At 33.6% G+C, this 22,179-nt stretch overlaps 1 protein-coding gene across 16 annotated transcripts in view; it reads left to right on the forward strand.

Annotated features, from left to right (window-relative positions):
* Positions 1-4,880: 4,880 nt before the first annotated feature.
* LOC125667679 (serine/threonine-protein kinase 24-like) overlaps positions 4,881-22,179 on the forward strand; it is a 39,923-nt gene continuing 22,624 nt past the window's right edge. For 9 of the 16 annotated variants that reach the window (XM_056150302.1, XM_056150306.1, XM_056150309.1 and 6 more), the window contains exons 1-5: positions 4,902-5,155; positions 15,792-16,028; positions 16,920-17,085; positions 19,714-19,871; positions 21,232-21,417. In XM_056150302.1, coding sequence (XP_056006277.1) covers positions 5,141-5,155; positions 15,792-16,028; positions 16,920-17,085; positions 19,714-19,871; positions 21,232-21,417 — 762 coding nt within the window. In that variant the 5' untranslated portion in view covers positions 4,902-5,140. Of the gene's footprint in view, positions 5,156-5,376; positions 5,458-15,791; positions 16,029-16,919; positions 17,086-19,713; positions 19,872-21,231; positions 21,418-22,179 lie in introns of those variants that run through there. The other 7 variants (XM_056150308.1, XM_056150315.1, XM_056150316.1 and 4 more) reach the window with 4 other exon arrangements.

Consider the following 22,179-nt stretch of genomic DNA (forward strand, 5'->3'; position numbering starts at 1 on the left):
TTTCTGGATTGAAAGTCAATTCCACAAAACCACAGCAGTGGAAAATGCTTTCTTGACTCTTCCGGAATTCTTTTTATTCCTCCCTTTGAAAAAGAGGGAGCATATCATTTTGCCTAGATCTGTCATTCAGTCTGTAGACCAAGTCTTGTCTGTTCAATATCTAAAGAGCCATTTGCTTGATAGTTACCAAACTTGGCACAGTTGTTACCTTTCAAGAGTAGGTAATCCCTATTGATTTTGAGGTCACAAAGTCAAGGTCAATCCACTTTGGACATAAGAAGATATTCTACAATCAATGTCCGAGAACCATTTGCTTGACAGACATTAAACTTGGTACACTGATTACTTTTAAGAAGCAGATGGCCCCTATTGCTTTTGGGGTCAAGGGTTATAAGTCAAATTACTCTAGACATAGGAGGATATTTTCCACTCAATACCTTGAGAACCTTTTGCTTAACAGACATTTAACTTGGTACTCTGGAACATCTAAAGGAGTAGATGACCCCGATTGATTTTAAGGTCACAAGGTCAAAGATGTAAGAAAATATTTCTGCTTGATATCTTGTGAATCCTTTGACAGCAGACATCAAACTTGGTACACTGATACCCTCTAAAGAGTAGATGATCCCCCCAATGGTTTTCAAGTCAGTCGTAACTCAAATGATTGGTTATTTTGAAATGTCTGCTCAGTATCTTGAGAGTTGTGGTTGTCTCTGACGAGTAGATAAAATGTCTGCTCAGTAACTTGAGAGTTGTGGTTGCCTCGATCAGACGAGTAGATAACCCTTACTTTTCACTATCATTCAGACATTCTTGATCCTTTACAATATTGCCACACTTACCGCATAGCGTTTTTTTCCGCAGGTCTAAAATTTTGCGATTTGCTGGCTCAAAGGTATGCTAATATTTTTAGCAGAATAGAATTTGGCGGACAAGGGAGAGTCATCTCTCATGCAAATACTGATGTCACATTTGGGTGCATATTTGGCAAGTGAAATTTTGGCGGAAAGCTATCTAACCACTAAAATAAGCCAAATTTATCACCCCATGGAAAAAACTTGCTATACAGTATGTACAGTGTATTTCTACCACATATCTTGTTCCGTGAAGAGTTACAAAACTCTCCATAAGATCAGAATGCCTGAATCTCTTTGGTTTGAACAGCGAATCTCGAGGAACTCTGAATTTAGATAGTAAAGAATTATGGCATCGCAAAAGCATGCACAGCCAGGAGGATATTGGCGGAACATATTCAGCTATGAAAAATTAATACGTAAGTTTTGAGATATCAGCTCTTCTGTGTTGGAGATACGTTCAGTATTTTGTTAAACGCTTGGGTGGGTACAAGATGTATACATATTATAGACTAGCAATGTAAATAAGAATAAAAGTTATGAAAGCGTAAATTTTGTTTATATCAGCCATTGGTATTCATTAAACTGGCCATATGAAGAATATTTGTTTGAATTTGGCCATTAAATTAAATGTTTATTTTTTATTTCCTCTTCTGCATGAGTGACATTTTAATCCAAGAAAGATAGTAATTATCAATTTTTGTTTGAGCTATTTTATTATCAAATAATCATAAATCATAACTTACTAAAATTGTGCGTCCCAGCAGTTTGGGTGGTTGCATATCTGATAACCAGCCTTTAGGCAATATATGAATGCAGCGATAAGCATTTGTACACACTGCGTGTGTTTTGTGTCTCACTGTGCGTAAGAGTTCCATAAAGGGAAAGAACTATTGGGCAACTTGAAAATTGCGTATTGTGATGTAAAAAAAATAATGAGAAATTGAAGATAACATTTAAACAGTGACTAATCACATAAATCCTATAAAGAATGCAATATTAAGAGTAGGGCAAACACTCTGGAAAAACCATTGGGATATCCACTATTAACCATGCAGTCACACCCACCGTGAGCCTAATATCTTGATCAGGTAAACTGAATAATCAACAGTCAAAATTAGTATGTAAAGAACGACCTATCAATTGATATAAAACACATCAGACAGCATTTGTATTAACAACAGGTTGTATTTTGCAAATTCGATCAGCATTGGCTCATAGTGTGCTGCATGTCCAGTCCTTTTCTATATTGAATAAAATATAAACCTAGATCACAGCTATTAGATGAACAAATGAAGATAACAAACCATGATCACTCTTATTTTAATATAAGGAATACAAAATCAAGAGATTAAGGGCAAACATGGACCCCTGGACATACCATAGGTGCCTAGGAGGAATGAGCATACCTTGTTGACCAGTCACAGCCGCCTTGAGTTCTCTATCTTGATTAAGTAATTACTGTAAACAGGAGAAATCTGTAGTCAAATCAGTATGCCAAAAAACGGCCTAACAATTGGTATGAAACATGTCAGCATTTGACCCAGTGATAGCTTATATTGTGAAATGCTGACTTTAAATGAGACTTGAAACTCCTGAAACATCAACTAATTTGTCAGTGGCCTGCCCTGATTGAAAAATTGATCATGTATACGCATATTGAAGTAGTTGAGAGATGTAAACACAATATATACAGTTAATAATGGAATATTGCTACAAAAATTTGAGAAGTTGACAATGAAGAAGCTGAAGTAATTTGTTTGTCAGAATGTTGTGTTGTAAGTTTGTCGTTGACTTCTATGGAGCGCCAAATTAACATAAACTCAAATAATTGAAGATATCATCAATTATTTGAAGATATCATCAATTCATTTGATGCGCGCAACAATTTAATTAAAGATCTCTTCAAATAATTAATGATATCTTCAATTCTGAATTATTGCGTGGATTAATTGAATTGATGATAGCATTAATTCTTCAACTGAATTGATGCGCGCTTCAGTTGAATTAATGATCTCTTCAAATGAATTACTGATATCGACAATTGAATTGATGCGTGCTACAATTCAATTGAAGAGAGCAATAATTTATATAATGCGTGCATTAAATCAATTGATGAGAGCAATAATTGAATTGATGCGCGCATTAATTCATTTGATGAGAGCAATAATTGATTTAATGCGCGCATTAATTCAATTATTGCTCTCTTCAATTGAATTAATGATATCTTTAATTCATTTGAAGAGAGCAATAATTCTTTTAGAGAGAGCAACAAAATAATTAAAGATATCTTCAATTCAACATATCCACAATCGAATTAATGATATCTTTAATTGAATTGTTGCTCTCTTAAAAAGAATTTATGCGTGCATTAATTCCTTATACAAAAGCATTGTAAATGATTTAAAGATATCTTCAATTGAATTAAAGAGATCATCAAATTATTTAAACCGAGCTCTAAATTAATTATTGCGAGCAATATTTCTACTAAATTGATGCTCTCATCAAATGAAATGAAGAGAGCAATAATTGAATTAATGCGTGCATCAAATCTATTATTGCTCTCATTAATTGAATTAATGCGCACATCAATTGAATTGAAGAGAGCAATAATTGAATTAATGCGCGCATCAATTGAATTAAAACTGATTTAATGAATTGAATTAATGTGCGCATTAAATCAGTTATTGCTCTCATTAATTCAATTGATGCGCACATTAATTCAATTGATGAGAGCATTAATTGAATTGAAGCGCGCATTAATTCATTTGATGAGAGCAATAATTGATTTAATGCGAGCATTAATTCAATTAAAGAGAGCAACAATGGAATTGATGATATCTTCAAATAATTGAAGATATCTTCAATTATTTGAGTTTATGTTAATTTGGCGCTCCATAGACTTCCATGTTAATTAAATGAAATATTCAAATTAAAGCAGATATGGGAGACTGTGGTGTCTTTTATTTCGAGTTCATTGGGATATAATTCCATTGTAATTTATTACATTTAGTTTGATTGGACAAGATTTAAAAGTTGAACAAAATTATACACATCAATAAATCTGAAGTATTCATAAGCGCCTGAAAACAAATGATGTAATATTCAGAGAATCAGTAAATTTAAACTATTCAAATTTTGGAAAAAGTAAATACATGCAGTGAATGAATTCGAGTTATATGAATCAAACATTCTTTTTGAAGAATTTATCGATCATATATAAACTCAGAAATTTTACTACCAAACTTAACATAAAAGTGCTATGCACATTTATTCAGTTTGTGTGTAAAATGTCCAGAATTTTCACATTGATAAATACTTAAAAAAAAGTTCAATTCCCATAATATCAATGTGACCATCACATATGAACGAAAATGAGTATTGTTAATAGATAGAATATCTTCCATAAATATTGAAGCACAGTTTGTGCCCATGGAAATTCAACAAATAAGTATTTAAATTCAGAATGAGGTGTTTATATTATCTGAGTCAGAGAATAGATAATGAAATAAGCTTGATAACTTTTCAATCTGATCAAGAAACATCTAGTGTTTTCAGGGGTCCATATTTCTCCACCTCAATTTTCTTTTTTCATTTTTAAATCATTTGCATAGTGTAATTAGATATATCTAAATACCTGTAATCTGATAAAAAGAAAACACTTTTATTCCTAAGACAATATCCAATCAATATCCAGTATATAGCTTTAACATTTTCTGTATACTGAAAAGCTTTGTCACGTTGATTCTACCGTACATTTTCCCAATCTATGTTTATTAACATTCACAGTCTTCCATATATTAGAAGCAGTACGAGTTTTTTTACCTGAAGGTCAAAGGTGAAATACCACATATTCCTACGCTTTAAAAAATACTTTACTGGAATTAATACTTTTAAACACAGTGTTTGAATGGGCAGAAAATAGAATAAACTTTTTGAAATATTTGAATAAAATGATCAAAGTATAAAATATCACTCATGAATATTATGATTTATTTGAAAATTGTACTACATTGTGTGCACAACATTATTGAGAAAACCGGACACACCCTTGAAACAAGATGGCGGAGTATTTTGATGAACTCGACCTAAAATCTAGTTAGAGAAACACACAAGCAGCAATGTACTGGAACTTTATTACAAGGGAATATTTGCATAAAATAAAACATGAGACACTGGAAGGTTAACCTACAAGAAAACAGTGACCTGATAAAGAGAGAGTAACCGGGAAAAGTTTCTAACTTTTGGGACGACACTTGTCGTGGTCTTCAGAAGTGTCAAACACCATGGCTCAGCCTCAGGTAAGACTGACAGGTGCGCTGGTGTGGCCTCCTCCGCCCACACAAGCCTGACGTCTTGAAAGTTTTAAGCATGTCGTGTACGTAATCAATGTCAAATACCGATGTCTTCTCTCGTAGAATCGACTAATGGGTTTCATTCGGAACAGGTGTCCATTCTTTGGAATACCTCGGAAGTATATATATATATATATATATGCCATCACGAGTTAAGACAATATTTTGCTCATTCCTCTCTAAATGTTACACTAAGAGAGGATGGTTGGATGTGAAACGTCTGACAAAATTCTTTCTTGATTGTTAAGGTGATATTTAGTTTTTTCTTCAAGTGTATTTAGGTTCTTGTTTTTCAGAATAAGTATGCGGTGTCAATGTTGCAGAAACTAAAAATTCTAAAAGTTTGAGAACTGGTGATGCATCTCGACTATTTCGAGAATACACATAGCATTGTACAAATTTATGTTGTATGGCTACAGTTAATTGTGTTGTTTTACTTTCTTCATACATGTATAATATATAACCTAGATTGAGACAGTTTGCCTTTTTAGAACTGCTTAAAAATATAATGATAACTGATAAAAATTGAGCTTCATTCCTTATCATTTGTAACATCAGTATGAAGTGAAGCTACTGTATCTTTATATATATGTTGTGAAAATCAGTATTGTGACATCGACAGTGGCTCACAGTATTCGATTGTAGTTTTATTATGGAATTTTGGAATCATTATTTCGTCTCTGATTTTTTAGTAATTAGTATGTCCAATGAGATCACATTTTCTGGGTAAACTTGGCCAACTTTGTTTTTTTCATTAAACAAGCACATATTACTATCTATTTAGATATAGTGAGTTTGGGCACTTAATTGACATCATTTTTGAAAAATTGGGGATGGTGATGAAATGGAGAACGAAGTCGTCGTATGTGTATGAAAAATCTTCGTTGGAAGAAAAGCAATTCTGCCGAAACCCCAAATTCGTTTAATCCTACCAGAGATTTTTTTAGGGTCTGTAGGGGGCCGAAATAAGACCAGGGGGCTGCATGTACGTGCCTATAGAGATCAATGCATGAATTGTGATTGATAGCAGTCGGTTGTTATGTTGACAGAAGAAAATATTAGTTTACTAAGTAAATATCTACTAATTACTAATGTCCAAGTGATGTTTAATTTTCTTAACTTCTTTTTCTGAAAAGTTCCAAAATTTTGATATAGTTCCAATACCCAGCTTTGGTATCATTATCATTTTAAACTGACACCTGCTTTCTGTTTCCAGAGTTCTCGATTTATTAATAGAAGTTGGAGGTGAAATCGAAATAAGTAGGAAGTAAAGAAGTGAAATTGAAATATTAAGATAAGAGGGGACTTTTGCGAAGCCCATTTAAGGGGTAATCTTTACAAATTTAGAAGGCACTAAGAGGCATTTCCTAGCTTTTAGACACTTAAGATATAGCATTGAATTATCAGTAAAAATGTCAGCAAGTTTGGCTATTCTTAATATCAATAAATGAACTTGGTCTCAGTTAATAAAGGTTTGGCGTGCATCATTTCATTTCGCCACCTTACTTGGTAGCTGCAGATCAGTAGCTCTCGTGGAAATCCACCTCTTACAAAAATCTGTCATTTATGGCACAGAAAACTCGCAGTTGAAGCCATATATTACTGAATTCTTGCATTGCTATCGTAAACTTTCAATATTAAAAAAAATCCCTAGCATATTTTCCCACTATTCTTGGTGTCCAGTTACTATCAAACATTCATTAAAGCCCCATGTGATCTGAAAACTCTCAGCTTCAAATGTATTTCTTTTTATGCCCCTGAGATCAAAGATCAGGTGGCATATTGGTTTTGTCAGGACTCTGTCATTCTGTCTGAAACTTTAACCTTGCTAATAACTTTTAAACAGTAAGTACTAGAGCTTTGATATTTCACATGAGTATTCCTTGTGACAAGACCTTTCCGTGAGTACCAACATTTTTGACCCTTGACCTTGGAGTTTGACTTACTTTTTGAAAATTTTAACATTGCTAATTACTTTTGAGCAGTAAGTGCTAGAGCTTTGATATTTCACTTGAGTATTCCTTGTGACAAGACCTTTCCGTTGGTACTAAACCTTTTGACCTTGGACATTTGAGCTACTTTTAAAAAAAAAAAAAGACATTAGTCAGAACTTCTAAATGGTAGATATTAAAGCTTTCATATTGCACATACCGCTGCGGAGAGGTTAGAGCGTTCGAGCATAAAGTCTTAAATTTGAAGCCCTTCATTGGTCTTGGTGAAGTCTCCATATGAGTGAAAAATTCTCGAGTAGGGTTGCAACGGGTACCCGAAATAACCGATAACCGCGGTTCGGGTTGGGTTGGGTTTCTATTTTCCTTATTTCGGTTTGGGTTGGTTTTTATAATAGAATCATTATATGTCGTCAAAATCCTCAAAGGTGGCTGTATTTTGTTAAGTGATGGCATTGTGGACAAAACTGTAAATAATGACAGTATATATAAGATATGACAGACGCATTGAAAATATGCCACAGGAGCAACATTGTCAATGACAAAACATTGAAAGCATGGATGGAAACGAGTAGAAGTGAAAACGCTGTTTCTAGTAACATGGATGTCGAGTCTAAACCTCAGTCCACGTCCTCGAGTAATTATTGTGACAAACTACAATAAAGGTTTTTGATTTTAACTGTATATTAGATTTTTAAAATAGTTATATAGACCCGAACCGAAATACCCGAACCCGAAGTAAAAAAATTAGAACCAACCCGATCCAAAAATTTTTGGAACCGTGACAGCCATATTCTCGAGTGAGACGTTAAGCAAGATACAATCAATCAATCAATCTTATTGCGCATGAGCATTTCTTGTGACAAGATATTTCTACTGGTACCAAGCTATTTGTCCTTGTGACCTTGGCCATCTTCGGAATTGGCCATTATGGGGGGCATTTGTGTTTCACAAACACACTTTGTTATTCATTTGTTGCTGACATACATCTTGTGTTTAATCCTGAGGATCAAAGATGAACTGTAGCAGTTAGAAGTGAGTGTGTCAACCACCACCCGTACACCCGATTCAATCAAATGTTTACTAGTGTTGGGGCGGCTTGACCGTTTAGTGCACACTGGACAGTCTTTGTCAGGGAATATGCTTGTGATTATGTAATGGGGATTTAATACACATCCAGAATGGGGTTATAACTTTAGACCAATGTCTAGTGATCGGCCCATGATACACCGAGTTTGGTCATGCATTAACACTTCTGTGTTTTAGATTGATATTATTTGACATCAGTCCATATAACCATATATATATATATAACCTTAAAGAATTAAAACAGATCATCAACACATAGTGAGAATGCAGGATACACTTTTATTGGTTGACCGGTTTCGACCAGGGGGCGGTCTTCATCAGAATATATATATATATAATTTACATTTCCAACTGTTTTCTTTGTGATAACCTTTTAAACTCCAATGGATTCATTTCCCCACAACTTAAAACCACAGGCACCTGAAGTATGGATATTACTACCCCCCCCCCCCCCCCCTTTTTTTTTCATCGAAAGAGGGATGAGATAGACTGGGAATTCATACATTTCAGAGAAATTATTGCCACCAAAAAAAAATTATGAAAAAAATGGGGGGGGGGGGGGGGGGGTAGTAATATCCATACTTCAGGTGCCTGTGCTTAAAACTGGATGGAAATTGACATGGAATGCAATGTTTATAATTTCTATTATGCAGTATTTTGATATGTCAATTTTACATTTTCAATTTATCAAATGTAAATGGATCTTGTTTTAACATCTCTCTCCAGAAATTTTCACGCATATAAAAACAGGTGAAGGGCTTCAAATTAAGGCCTTTGCTCGGCGCTTACGGCCATTGAGCAGTGTTAGGGTTCTTTAGCGTGCCACACCTGCTGCGACACGGGACATCCATTTTTAAGGTAATCTCCGAGGACCTGTGACATTCACACCTGATGCTGAGCGTTTGGCTATGGAACTGTCACTACCTGTTTTAACGACTTAGGTCTGTCGCAGCTGGGATTCGAACCTTAATTGGCCCTCCGCATGTGGGGTGAATGCTCTAACCTCTAGACCACCGTGGTGGTATGTCAAATGTAAATAAGGAATCACTGACTAGGTTGTTGGATATGTCAGGTGATTAAATGCACAAGAGAAAATGTAATGATATATATGCGCAACAGCTTTTGATTTTATGAAAATCATTACATTTTTTATTGTAGTTAATCACCTATCAGTGATTCCATAGTGAGTGAAAGGGTGGAATTGATTAATCTCCATATGTAGGCAGGGACATTTTTAGAGTTGCAGAGAGCAGGATTTTGGACCCATTCCCAATGCTGAAAAACAGGGTTTCCCAAAAAAATGATACCTAATACTTGCAAAAGATATTATGAAAAACTATCGAAAATCAAGAAAGTTTGTTTTTATGAAGAACTCGTCACTCTGACTATTTTGGGGAATACTACATTGTTGTAGTAATTATTGTTTGAGTTCCGTTTAATGCATGAATGAAAATATGATATCAGCAACATTTGTAAATTTGATTGTATTGCTGGGTAGCTCCATCTTCGCAAGCCAAGGGTGACGATCCACAGTGTTTCTCTATTCATGAATTCTATGAATAGAGAAACACCGTGGATCGTCACCCTTGGCTAGCGAAGATGGGGTAGGTCAGGCAATTAACGTGTCGACTACTGATATGTAGGTTGCGGGTTCGAGTCCAGCAGGGTTTTTTAAAAAAAAATTCAGGTTACTCTTTACTAAAACTGCGGGTTTTTGTTGTTTTGGAGTTGGTTTTTTTTTTTTTTTTTTGTTGTTGACCAAATAAAGTAAGTATGAGAGTTTTCCATTTTGAAATGTTATGGGACATTTTTTTCCACTTTTCATCCATATCAAATTTCTGTGTTGTGTTGTTCTTCCTTGGGATCAGTATTCTAAAAAAAAAAAAACTACTTAACTAAGAACACTGCCATCATAAAGTTAGGTAAGAGAAAAGTAAAATGAAGAAGCCTATATTTTTATATTTTAAACCTAAAGATAGAATTTCAAGTGAGGAATCCATGTCCCCTGACAAATGACCAGGTGGAAAAACAAGAGTCTGCATAAGTCCAAATTGAACACCATCATGACACTCAGACAGTGACAAAAGTCTTTCAATGGAAACAAATCCCAAAAGTTTTACTTCAATTTCATAATTAGAATGATAAAGAAAACAAAGGTATTCAAAATGTTGATGATTTAAGTTCTGATGATTCAGATGAGGAAAAAATTGTCTTCTTCAGCCATCATTTTACTCTGGAGACTGATACTTATAGGCCTAATTTCCTTTGGTAAAATCCAACTCCCATCTTTCAGTACCACCAAAAACAGGAAATTGAAATTTTGCTTGAATGGGTAGATAAATAAAGATTTAAAAAAAAAAAAATTTTTAACATAAGTTTTTACCCAATTTTTACCAAATATCACTTGTGAATGGCCCCTGTCATTGAAATCAAAGGTTAAAAAAATCCCTGGTAGGGTGAGTGTCTATTAATTTCACTCCGTGTATTCCAGAGAAAATGAAGTTCATGTAAGAAATTAATCTAGTCATTCCAGAGCAAGAGACTTTGATATCGGATGTCTTCACACCATTATTTATTGATTCAATGTAGTAAATTTTGAATGCCCTTGATGTTGAACTGTTATAAAACTTGAAATCTGAGTCCTTTACATTTTTAGCAATGAGGAAGCTTATTTAGGTGTGTGGTATTTATAGCATATTTCATTTGATCTGGGAATGCTAATATTGAAGAAACAGTATACTAGTCTTTCTACTACCCAGGTTTATGTTTTGCATGCCAGATTTGGTAAATTTTTGAGCATCTTGATTGTGATGCAAATTATCATGTTTTATCACAAAGTTGAAATGAAATAATCCGAGCATATTGATTGGGTATTTAGTCATGTTAGTTTATACCTCTTCCTTGTAGTAAGGCACACTGTGTGATGTATTTAGATAAGTTTTTATCTGTTTGCTGATTGCATCATCGTCCATTAGGCAAAAAAAACCCATATATATTTGTTTCCTTTTACCCCACCGTTGGTTGATTACGCTTTGTTACAAAGTGTAACCGATAGTGGGTTTCCGACGATGCTTTTACCCGACCTTCCTGGACTCAAATCTGCCGAATGCTGGACAACTCGCCCTCAAGACAACTCGCCCCCTCTTAGGACAACTTGCCCTCTCTCAGGACAACTCGCCCCCTTCTCTTGAGACAACTCGCCCCCAATATTATATATAAATATATTATCACATTTTATTTTGTGTGTGTGTGTTATTTAAACTTTTAACCCTATAAAGATCGTCTTTTTATTTCATACTTTAACACGAATGGTAAATTCTAATAAAATTATACACAGGTTTGATTATTGCATTTCAGAAAAGGTTATTTTTCATAAATCAATTGGCAAGGAAAATTATATTTGTTGATCTTCAGGTAATTGATTAAATGTCTCCAATAATGAGAAAATTTTGGGGTGGGGTGGGGTGAGTGTTTTTTTTTATCGATATAGTATATATAAGTGTAAAGGTGAAGCATGAATATTCTGATACATGTAATTATCTTTTAATGCGTTTCTCAACTAATTCCCGTTGAAAAATAATAAAATTCCCATTTTAGAAATTTTATAACGGCTTTGCTTTACTGATTCTTTTTACGCGGGGTGATTCTTTTTACATGGCGATTTCAAAGTGCAAAGAACTCTGATGATGAGTACCTCATAACGTTTTAAGTAAATTTATAACAGCTTGGGGTAATTCAAACAATTAGATTTAACAACAGACGCAGATTATTGATAATTATACTACGTCAGCTGTAGACCAAGCTAATACTCTCCCTATACCAAGAGCTAACTTGTTTCCGCTGAAATTATATATTTTACATGTAAATAAAAGTGATGATGAATTTACTGAACCCAAACACTGGATTTTCACTAAAATCTTTCGTCTTGCATAAAAAGACATGAAGTTCGGTGTTTATGTGAACACGTCTTATTGTCTGTGATGTATATACTATCTATAAGAAATTCATTAATTTTTGCTAAAACACCTCTTGGATTTAGACCAAAAATATTAATTGTAAACATGAATGATATGTATGATATGAAAGAGCGAGATATCTCAAGAGAGGGGGCGAGTTGTCCTGAAGATGGGGCAAGTTGTCTTAGGGTCGAGTTGTCCCGATGAGGGGGCGAGTTGTCTTGGAGGCCTGAATTTTTCTAACTAAATTTTTGGAGGGGGGTGTCATTTCCAAATTGGAATTTGTAGGTCCTTTTCTTGAAGTTGTGTAAACTAGCCCCCTAAAAAGAATATTTTAAAAAAAGAAGGGAAAAAAACGACCTTACCTGGATTTTTTTTTTGTTTTTTTTTTTTTTTGCCTTTGTAACAGGAAACGTATTCTTTTTTTAAGGCCTCTTACAGTTCACAGATATTAAAGTGAACAGGGACGAACTCTCCATCGGAGGGTGTAGTAATACTATGATAATGGTGATCAGAAGACCAATCCAAGAACTTGCATTATTTTAAATATTTTGCTGAAGGATCTTGTAAAAGGATGCAAGCATACAGCATGATGTGACTATGCTAGGATTTGAACCTCTGATCTGTATTTTTACCATCTATACCACCAGAACCTATAGCTAAAGCCAAACACTTCAAACTGTAGGAAATATTGTATTATCATATACATGTACATTGTAAACTAGATGAGGAATTGAACTGACCTAAAGAGTTAAGGCTTTTGTAATTTACAGTTTTCTGTTTGCATTAAGGGTGTAACTAGATATCAGTATACCTGTATATGATCATGATAACAGTGCTTTGCTCTTGGTATGTTACCAGTACGTTAGTTTAGAAAAGTACAGATACAGTTTATAGAATTAGAGTTCACTTCAAATAAGTGTTCACACATAGTAAAAAATGCATGTATGAATTCAATATTTATAGGAATACTACAGCATCATAATGACTGACTTCCTCTTTTGAAACATGAATGAAATTATAGATATCAGCATTACATGTGTATTCCTTTTAAATCTAATGGCCTAGCTGTGTAACTCTGTAGATTAACGTGTCGACTGCTGATCTGTAGTTTGGGTGTTAGAGTCTATAGCAAGGGTTTTCATTTTTACTTAGGTTACTTTGTACTGAAACTGCATGTTTAAAGGTAAATTTGAAACTTGTCAGTTTCAAAATATGATTGTAGCTATGTGCGTGTATATCCTTCGCTTTTGTGTTCGATTTCTCTGGTGTGTTATTCCTCCTTGATGCAGATGTAAAATAATGTCAGAAAGTAAGACCTTTTCATCAGATATGAAAGTGAACACATTTGACTTGTGCTTGAGTGGAATGTGACAACAGCAGTATCATAATTGATATTTAATAAATGTATGTACATTTGATAAGTACTTGAAATTCAGTGTGCAATGATACCATAATCACAATATCTTTGTTACAGGCTATCTTCTTTAAAAGGTGAAACAGCCAGGTTTTATCATATGATAATTTATATATTACCCGATGTATCATTAGTAATATTTTTATACACTGTAGTTTATGCTGAACAGCAAACACTATCTTTTAGTATCATCTCTTGCCTTCAGGCCTGCTGTACACTAGGAGATGTGGTGGCTTACAGTTCATAACATTATCATCCCACTTCCTTCCTTGAAGGAAATGAGTATAAAAAAGGCTCCACATGTGCTGTCATGATAAATAAAGTACAGAAAACTGGTTTTTGTATTTAATGATATTATTACACAGGTAATTGATGCACTCCTTGAACATATGTTGAAAGTCTGAGCAGGCTGGTCCATTTTGGTTGCAAGTCAAATAAAAGAGATCTCTACATAAATGTGTACCTTTCAGTATTTTATACATGTTTTGTTACTTCACTCGAAGTTGGATCGCATGTATATAATATGTATTACAATGTCATATTGTATAGATATTTCAATGAGTATTACAATATTATACTCGCTTCTCACTGTATCGTGCGTCCCATTGTATCGTGTTATTTTTATTTTCGTCGATTACGCATGTGCAACGCTTTCTTAGCGGCGGGTTAATTTTGGAATCAAAACATGAAATCACGTTGTTTAGTCGGGCAATATATTTTGAATTAAAGTTTTGAATTATAAAGTTTGTTATTGATATGTTTCAGTACAATAAGTTCAAATAATGCAAAATTTGGATTTTTCTAAAAATAGACGAAGAAAGTGTTTAGAATGATATACATTATTTTGTCAATTCGAAATCCAATTCTTCTGAATCGTTTCCAAAATATTGACTGGTTATTTTTGTTGTTTACAATACATAATTAGCGCTAATGCTAAAATATATATGGAAAGCCAGAAAGGTAAAAATGAAAAAGATATTTTCATGAAAATTTTAATTTGACTTTGCTTTATTTCTATTGCAAAGTCATACAAGATAAATCTTTTAGGTACAATTTAGATATTTCAAACATATTTATCATTCTTTTATTCAATTTAAGCAATATTCAGTGTCTGAATGTAAACAAATGTAGGAAAACAATATTTTGGTGCCAAAAAATCATCCATATAAATATTATTATTTGCTCACAGCATAAAAATTAAGCAAGACATCACTCATACATGCTAAATTTTCAATGCACTACGTACATTTTTCTTTACAACAGATCAGATGTAAGAATAAAATCAAGTGTCTTGTAAGATTTTTAACAAATATTGAATTATGTCACTTTTTGAGCTCTATAGATCGATAGGATGACGTAGCATGATACAGTAAAACTCGTCAATTTCAATGAACACAAAGGGAACCAAAATTGCACACCATATTTTTCACGACTTAAAAGACAAAATCTAAATTGTTTTTACTGTGTCAGTTGAAGAAAAGACATAATTCTTAATATTACAAATTTAACACAGAATGTTGGTGTTTTAAAATGTTTTCCTAGAAAATACTTAACTAGCACGATACAGAGAGACACCGGGCTATATATTTACAATGAGTATTACAATGTCATTGTATAGATATTACAATGAGTATTGATATCATTGTATAGATATTACAATGTGTATTATGTCATTGTATAGATTATAATGTGTGTTACTATTATGATATTGTATATTACAATGAATATTCCGATATCATTGTATAGATATTACAATGTGTACTACGATATCATTGTATAGATATTACAATGTGTACTACGATATTGTATAGATATCACAGTGTGTATTATATCATTGCATAGCTATAAGATATATTACAATTGTGTGTTGTGGTCATGGAATTGCCACAGAAAACAAATGGAAAAGTGATGCTGTATAAACTTGATTCTAAGATAAGACTGTTGATTGCTGATATTAGTGCTCACCCCATGATTTATCTACATTTAATTACTTTGTTTTGTGATTATGGAAACGGGAAATTATATTTGAGGACCAGTATCATCCGTTACCATGGTGACAGTACAACTGTTGTACTTTTTATAACAGTATTGTTGTAGTAAATCTTTGCATGTCAATTTACTATATTTATTGATCATTACATTGTAGTAATAAATGCAAAATAATTTTTCAGCGTCGGGGAATGCAAATTGACCCAGAGATATGCTTCACAAAGATGGACAAAATCGGGAAGGGGTCATTCGGAGAGGTGTACAAAGGTTTGGACAATGAGACAAAGAAAGTTGTGGCCATCAAAATCATTGACCTTGAGGAGGCGGAAGATGAGATTGAGGACATTCAACAGGAGATAATGGTCCTTTCTCAATGTGACAGCCCTTTTGTCACTAAGTACTATGGTTCCTACCTCAAGGTTAGTGTTAAAGTAGGTCAAGGCCAATCACATTTGGTACGAAGTACTATCATGGTAATACAGTATCTCAACGTGAATGTTTCAGAAATTCAAGGTCATTCATTGTGGGAAGGCTTTTATTTCAAGTTGAGCATGTTGAATGCTAAGGTAGATTAGATTTATGTTACAGCAAGTTCTTGTATGGTCAGATTCAGATTGTTGAAGATGTAACGGAACTTGCTGAAAGACATGGGAGAAGGTTGTCAGAAATCATGGCGTCAGTTTTGCCATTTACGTTATTGTATAAGTTGGAAAACAGAGTTCTGTATGAATAATAAAAGCTGTGTATGATCAGAATTACCCTGACCTGGAAACTGAAACTAGGGGTAATGAATTTCACAATTCTTGTAGAAGCCACCCTACTCATCAGATATAAATATGTTCCCAGTTATGTGTTAGTAATAGAACTTTTATACCCTGTTGGTGGTGTAATTAAAACTGCTGCCTGTATTAGATGAGGGGTGTAGATTGTTCTGATCGTGTTGGTTAAGTATACACATACAGTTGAACTTCAGTATCTGGAACACCAATATCTCGAATACAATGATATGTTAAAGTGATTCAGAAGTCCCAACCACTTATTCTTTAAGTATTTTACCCTCGAATCCTTGCATATCTCACAAGATTTTTCTTGGTCCCATTGAGTTTGAGATAGTGAGGTTTGACTATATTATACACAATGTCCTGCACTGCATTTTCCTTAGTAAATTTTTCTGATCAGACAATTGTTGTCTCATACAAAGCTGATGTCATTGACATTTTACATAATATAAATTATAGTTGGTGGTTGATGTCAATTGGATTATACCAGTGTATTCCTGTGGGATGTAGATTAATTGTGTCTGTTTTCAGGGCTCAAAGTTGTGGATTATCATGGAGTATTTAGGGGGAGGATCTGCACTAGATCTAATGAAAGCGGGACCTTTTTCTGAGAATGATATCGCCATCATCATACGAGAAATACTCAAAGGGCTGGACTATCTTCACTCTGAGAGAAAATTACACAGGGATATCAAGGGTAAGGTGAAATAAGTTATGTATGTATGTAGATATTCGGAGCCAAAATGCTTATACTGGAATCAAGGGTAGCGTGAAATAAATCAAAGAAAAAAGTCATGCAAGTTATTTGGTAATAAAGTCATTATTTTTTTCACTAGCTCACTAGTCTTGTTCAGTATACTGCATCTAAGGTCTATGTTTGAAAACATTGCATCTGAAGATTAAAAAAAAAAGTGTTTTTATAAACTATCTCACTGGTTCATAACAGAGTGGAAATAAAGTTTGGGGAAAGAAAGATAACTCTGATATAAAACATTTTTGGAGACTTTGCTATGAGACATAGACTTAGTAATGTCAAACTACATGTTCCATTCATTTGAAGTTGCACTTAATCAGTTATATTTACACTCATTCTTTGTTTCCTTGATATTGGTAGCAGGTTATTTTCTCATATACTTTCATTTTTGTGCAGAGAATTTTGAAATGTTAGCAACTGGAATATGACAATCAAAACGCGATATTTTCAACGTTATTGAATATGATAAGAAAACATTAAAAAGTGATGATTGTTGTTTTTCTAATGCTAAATAACGATGCAAAGTGCAGTCACCTTAATGACATGACCTTGTATGTAACAAGGTAGATACAATGTAAAATGTAAGAAATGTTTGGTTTTTAAAAGTATACGAGTTAATAATACTGCCTAGAACCTCTTTATACTGGCATATGTTTCATGGAGCACTGTAATGATTTCATAGATAAGTTCTTAGTATACTTTCTTATATGAAGGTTAGTTAACTTTAACTAACAGGTACAGTGTCATGAACTCTTACATTTATATAGTGTTCACTAGACACTATTAACTTCAGTTAAATTTAACTTAACTTTTGTGCAACTGGGCCCTGATTTTCAATTAAGATAATTGTAATATTGATAGTATATTCATTGGTTTTGTTCTTCTGGGGTTGGGGGGTTGGTGGCATTTCATTTGATAGATATATGGTGCTGGAAATGAATTTATTGTCAGATAATGATAATTTCCATGAATTTCCTGGGTCGCTGTTTAGGACATCAGTACAACTGTGATCGAGACACTCTATCTTGGTGAAATGGGCGCTGACCTAAACTTTGTTTTGCATCTCCTAGAGAGACCATTCTCCGATATACTAGATATATATGCAGAAACATGGGATTAACACCATTTTTTTAAAAAAAAAAAAAAAAAGATCGGAAACTAAAAATGAAGAAAATGCTTAATTTTACCTTATTGTAAGATCATTTTTATTCAAAGCATATTTAGATGCATGTCTTGTACGTGCATTAACTAGTCATTGGGTGTGGAATGGTGTTAGTTAAGTAGACTAATGAATGATTGGAGTACATATATGTAAAGAATATTATGCCTAAACGCCATAATTTATAAAGTGCTCTATCAATTAAACCAACGTGGTGGGTTATAAACCATACACAAAAATGTGCAATGCTTATAGTTGGATTGGCTAAGTGGTAATTTCATAAAATATAATGAATGGCCTGTATCAATGCATTCCATAATATAGATCTGTTAGATTTATACCAATATGACTTACACTTGTAATGATACCCATATCCTATTGACCTCATAATAGCACTAAGAATAACTGGGAAAGTCTTTGCCCTATCTTCTGAATCAACTATTCTAAGGCTTTTTCTCAAAAATTGGCTAAAAATAAGCATTTTGACCTATACTCCACATCGACCCTATTTCCAAAAATTACAGTATACATATTTCAAGGATAAAGTGACAGAAATAATACACAGGTATTCAAGAATGACGTAAAAGAAGTTATGTCAAGGGGAAAAGTTATTTATGACATCGCAATATCAAAAGTATAGTTTACACAGACATTTAAGGTGAAGTTATTTGAGATCTAAGGCAATATCTGCTTAATAAAACAACTTGAAAGATATAAAACACAATGTCATGAACAGGGGATAAGACTTGGTAAAATTACATACAGATCCAGACTCATGCGCAGAAAGTTAAAAGGAGAAGGTACAATAAGGGACATACATGTATGTGGACTCTATATTTTTGCGCAAATCTTTGACAATTTGTGACCTTGACATTTGATTATATAGTCTTACCGAGGACGTATTTTCTTGAAGTTTGTATTGCATTTCATGGTTTTAAGACCATGGTTTTGATCCAGCTTTTAAATATTCCTATCCATTCCATATCCAAGGGGAATTTTAGGGGATGCAGGGTGAGCTCCCTGGAGGAATGTTGGGAGCAACCCTTCTCACATTATAATGTAAAATTATAGCAGATCACTGAAATCTACACTATTGGATTCTGATAATGAATATAAAGTGATCGTAAAATATGTAAAAAGAGATTTTTCTCATACGCAATGTTTTGTAGGAATTTTCTACAATTAAGGAGTTTTTTACTATTGGAGGGAAATGCTGTATATGTTTGATATCAAAATCACTTGTGATCACTGTGATCAAACGTGCTGGTCTTTTAGAGATCCCATGGTACTAAATCTTTGATCTTGTCACATTCCTGTAGTGATCTTACAACTGCTCCTTATAATCAACTGAACTGTGACAGATCTGAATGAAATTTATGATCTCATTTTCACTTTTGAACCTTGATTTTTAGCTGCCAACGTCCTCCTATCAGAACAGGGGGATGTGAAACTGGCCGACTTTGGAGTGGCCGGTCAACTGACAAACACAACCAACAAACGAAATACATTTGTGGGTACTCCATTCTGGATGGCTCCGGAAGTCATAAAGCAGTCGGCGTACGACACCAAGGTAAGTTACTTATTAAGCAGTCGGCATACAGCACCAAGGTAAATTAATTTATCCTCAGTCATGTTTAACATACTGTGATCATTTGGGCTGTCAAAGTTATATAAAAATCTGAACACTAAGGCTGTGTATTGTCCAGATTTATTGGGTACAATACAATATTTGTACTAGCAATATAGTATATACAATATTTTGGATATATTTCTATGCTTAAAATTTCCTTTTATAAGATTAAAATAAATTTGTAGCAGATTGGATGTTTTGATAAAAAAAAAATTCAGTTTAGCATAACATTATTTCATGGATCTATCTTTAATATCCAGTAACACAAGCAATGGAAAACTACAAAAATTTGACATTCTTAAAATATTTCTTTTCCATATTTTAGTAGCTGATTGCTGTTCAAACAGCAAGCATATTAATTGCAGTACATCAAACTAAAATATCCAATTAGCCATAAAATAGTTTTTTCAAGATATTTTTTTTTTTTTTTTACATAATTTTTGTTCTCTGTTGCTGATATTGCAGCTTTTGGATTTGTGAAAATGTTATTGTTCGTATTTGTATATTATCTTTAGTTACGTGACTGTTTAATATAAATGAATGAGTAAATTTGCTCTATGAAAAGTTGGAATGACCACAGAGCAGAGCTTATAAGTTGTGGTCTTACTTGTCATTTCTGGTCAAAATGTTCTGTAAACTATGCTCTTCCTTGAAAACAATATCACATCTTTAAAAAGACATTTACATTTGTTACAGACCTGTTAATTCCGACTTAATTGTTTATTATCAAATCTTACTCTGTACTGGGTGATGATATGTTCTTGTAAGGGTGATGATATATTCTTGTGAGGGTGATGATATGTTCTTGTGAGTGAGGGTGATGATATGTTCTTGTGAGGGTGATGATTTGTTCTTGTGAGGGTGATGGTACATGTATGTTCTTGTTAAGGTGATGATATGTTCTTGTGAGGGTGATATGTTCTTGTGAGGGTGATGATATGTTCTTGTGAGGGTGATGATACATGTATGTTCTTGTTAGGGTGAAGATATGTGCTTGTGAGGGCTTATAATGCATGTGAAGATGATACATTCTCCAATAAACAGAGGAAGACATTGTGTGTTATGAATGTTCTGGATTGGCCACAATTTCAATGTGTTTTAGACACTGCAGTTGTATGAGCAAGACATAAGATTACTTAGAACTAAACATTGATCATTTAACAGTGTGTACATGAAATAACTAATTATCTCATCAAGATGTATACGACTTCAGTAGGTTTATTATGTAGATATTCAGTGTTATTGTATAGGTTTCTTTGAATATTTTTGCAATTAGTTTAAAAATGGACTACAATTTCAGGCAGACATATGGAGTTTGGGAATTACTGCCATTGAATTAGCAAAGGGAGAACCTCCAAATTCAGACCTTCATCCAATGAGAGTGCTGTTCCTGATCCCTAAAAACAACCCTCCACAGCTGATGGGAAATTTCACCAAATTGTTCAAAGAGTTTGTGGAGTTATGTCTTAACAAGGACCCCAACAATGTGAGTAGTTTATATATATCCACAACAAAGATCCCAACAATGTGAGTAGTTTATACATATCCACAACAAAGATCCCAACAATGTGAGTAGTTTATACATATCCACAACAAAGATCCCAACAATGTGAGTAGTTTATACATATCCACAACAAAGATCCCAACAATGTGAGTAGTTAAAACATATCCACAACAAAGATCCCAACAATATGAGTAGTTTATACACATCCACAACAAAGATCCCAACAATGTGAGTAGTTTATACATATCCACAACAAAGATCCCAACAATGTGAGTAGTTTATACATATCCACAACAAAGATCCCAACAATGTGAGTAGTTTATACATATCCACAACAAAGATCCCACAATGTGAGTAGTTTATACATATCCACAACAAAGATCCCAACAATGTGAGTAGTTTATACATATCCACAACAAAGATCCCAACAATGTGAGTAGTTTATACATATCCACAACGAAAATCCCAACAATGTGAGTAGTTTATACATATTCACAACAAAGATCCCAACAATATGAGTAGTTTATACATATCCACAACAAAGATCCCAACAATGTGAGTAGTTTATACATATCCACAACGAAAATCCCAACAATATGAGTAGTTTATAAATATCCACAACAAAGATCCCAACAATGTGAGTAGTTTATACATATTCACAACAAAGATCCCAACAATGTGAGTAGTTTATACATATATATCCACAACAAAGATCTCAACAATGTGAGTAGTTTATACATATCC

The sequence above is a fragment of the Ostrea edulis genome, chromosome 9, assembly GCF_947568905.1.
Source record: "Ostrea edulis chromosome 9, xbOstEdul1.1, whole genome shotgun sequence".
Classification (NCBI taxonomy): Eukaryota; Metazoa; Mollusca; class Bivalvia; order Ostreida; family Ostreidae; genus Ostrea; species Ostrea edulis.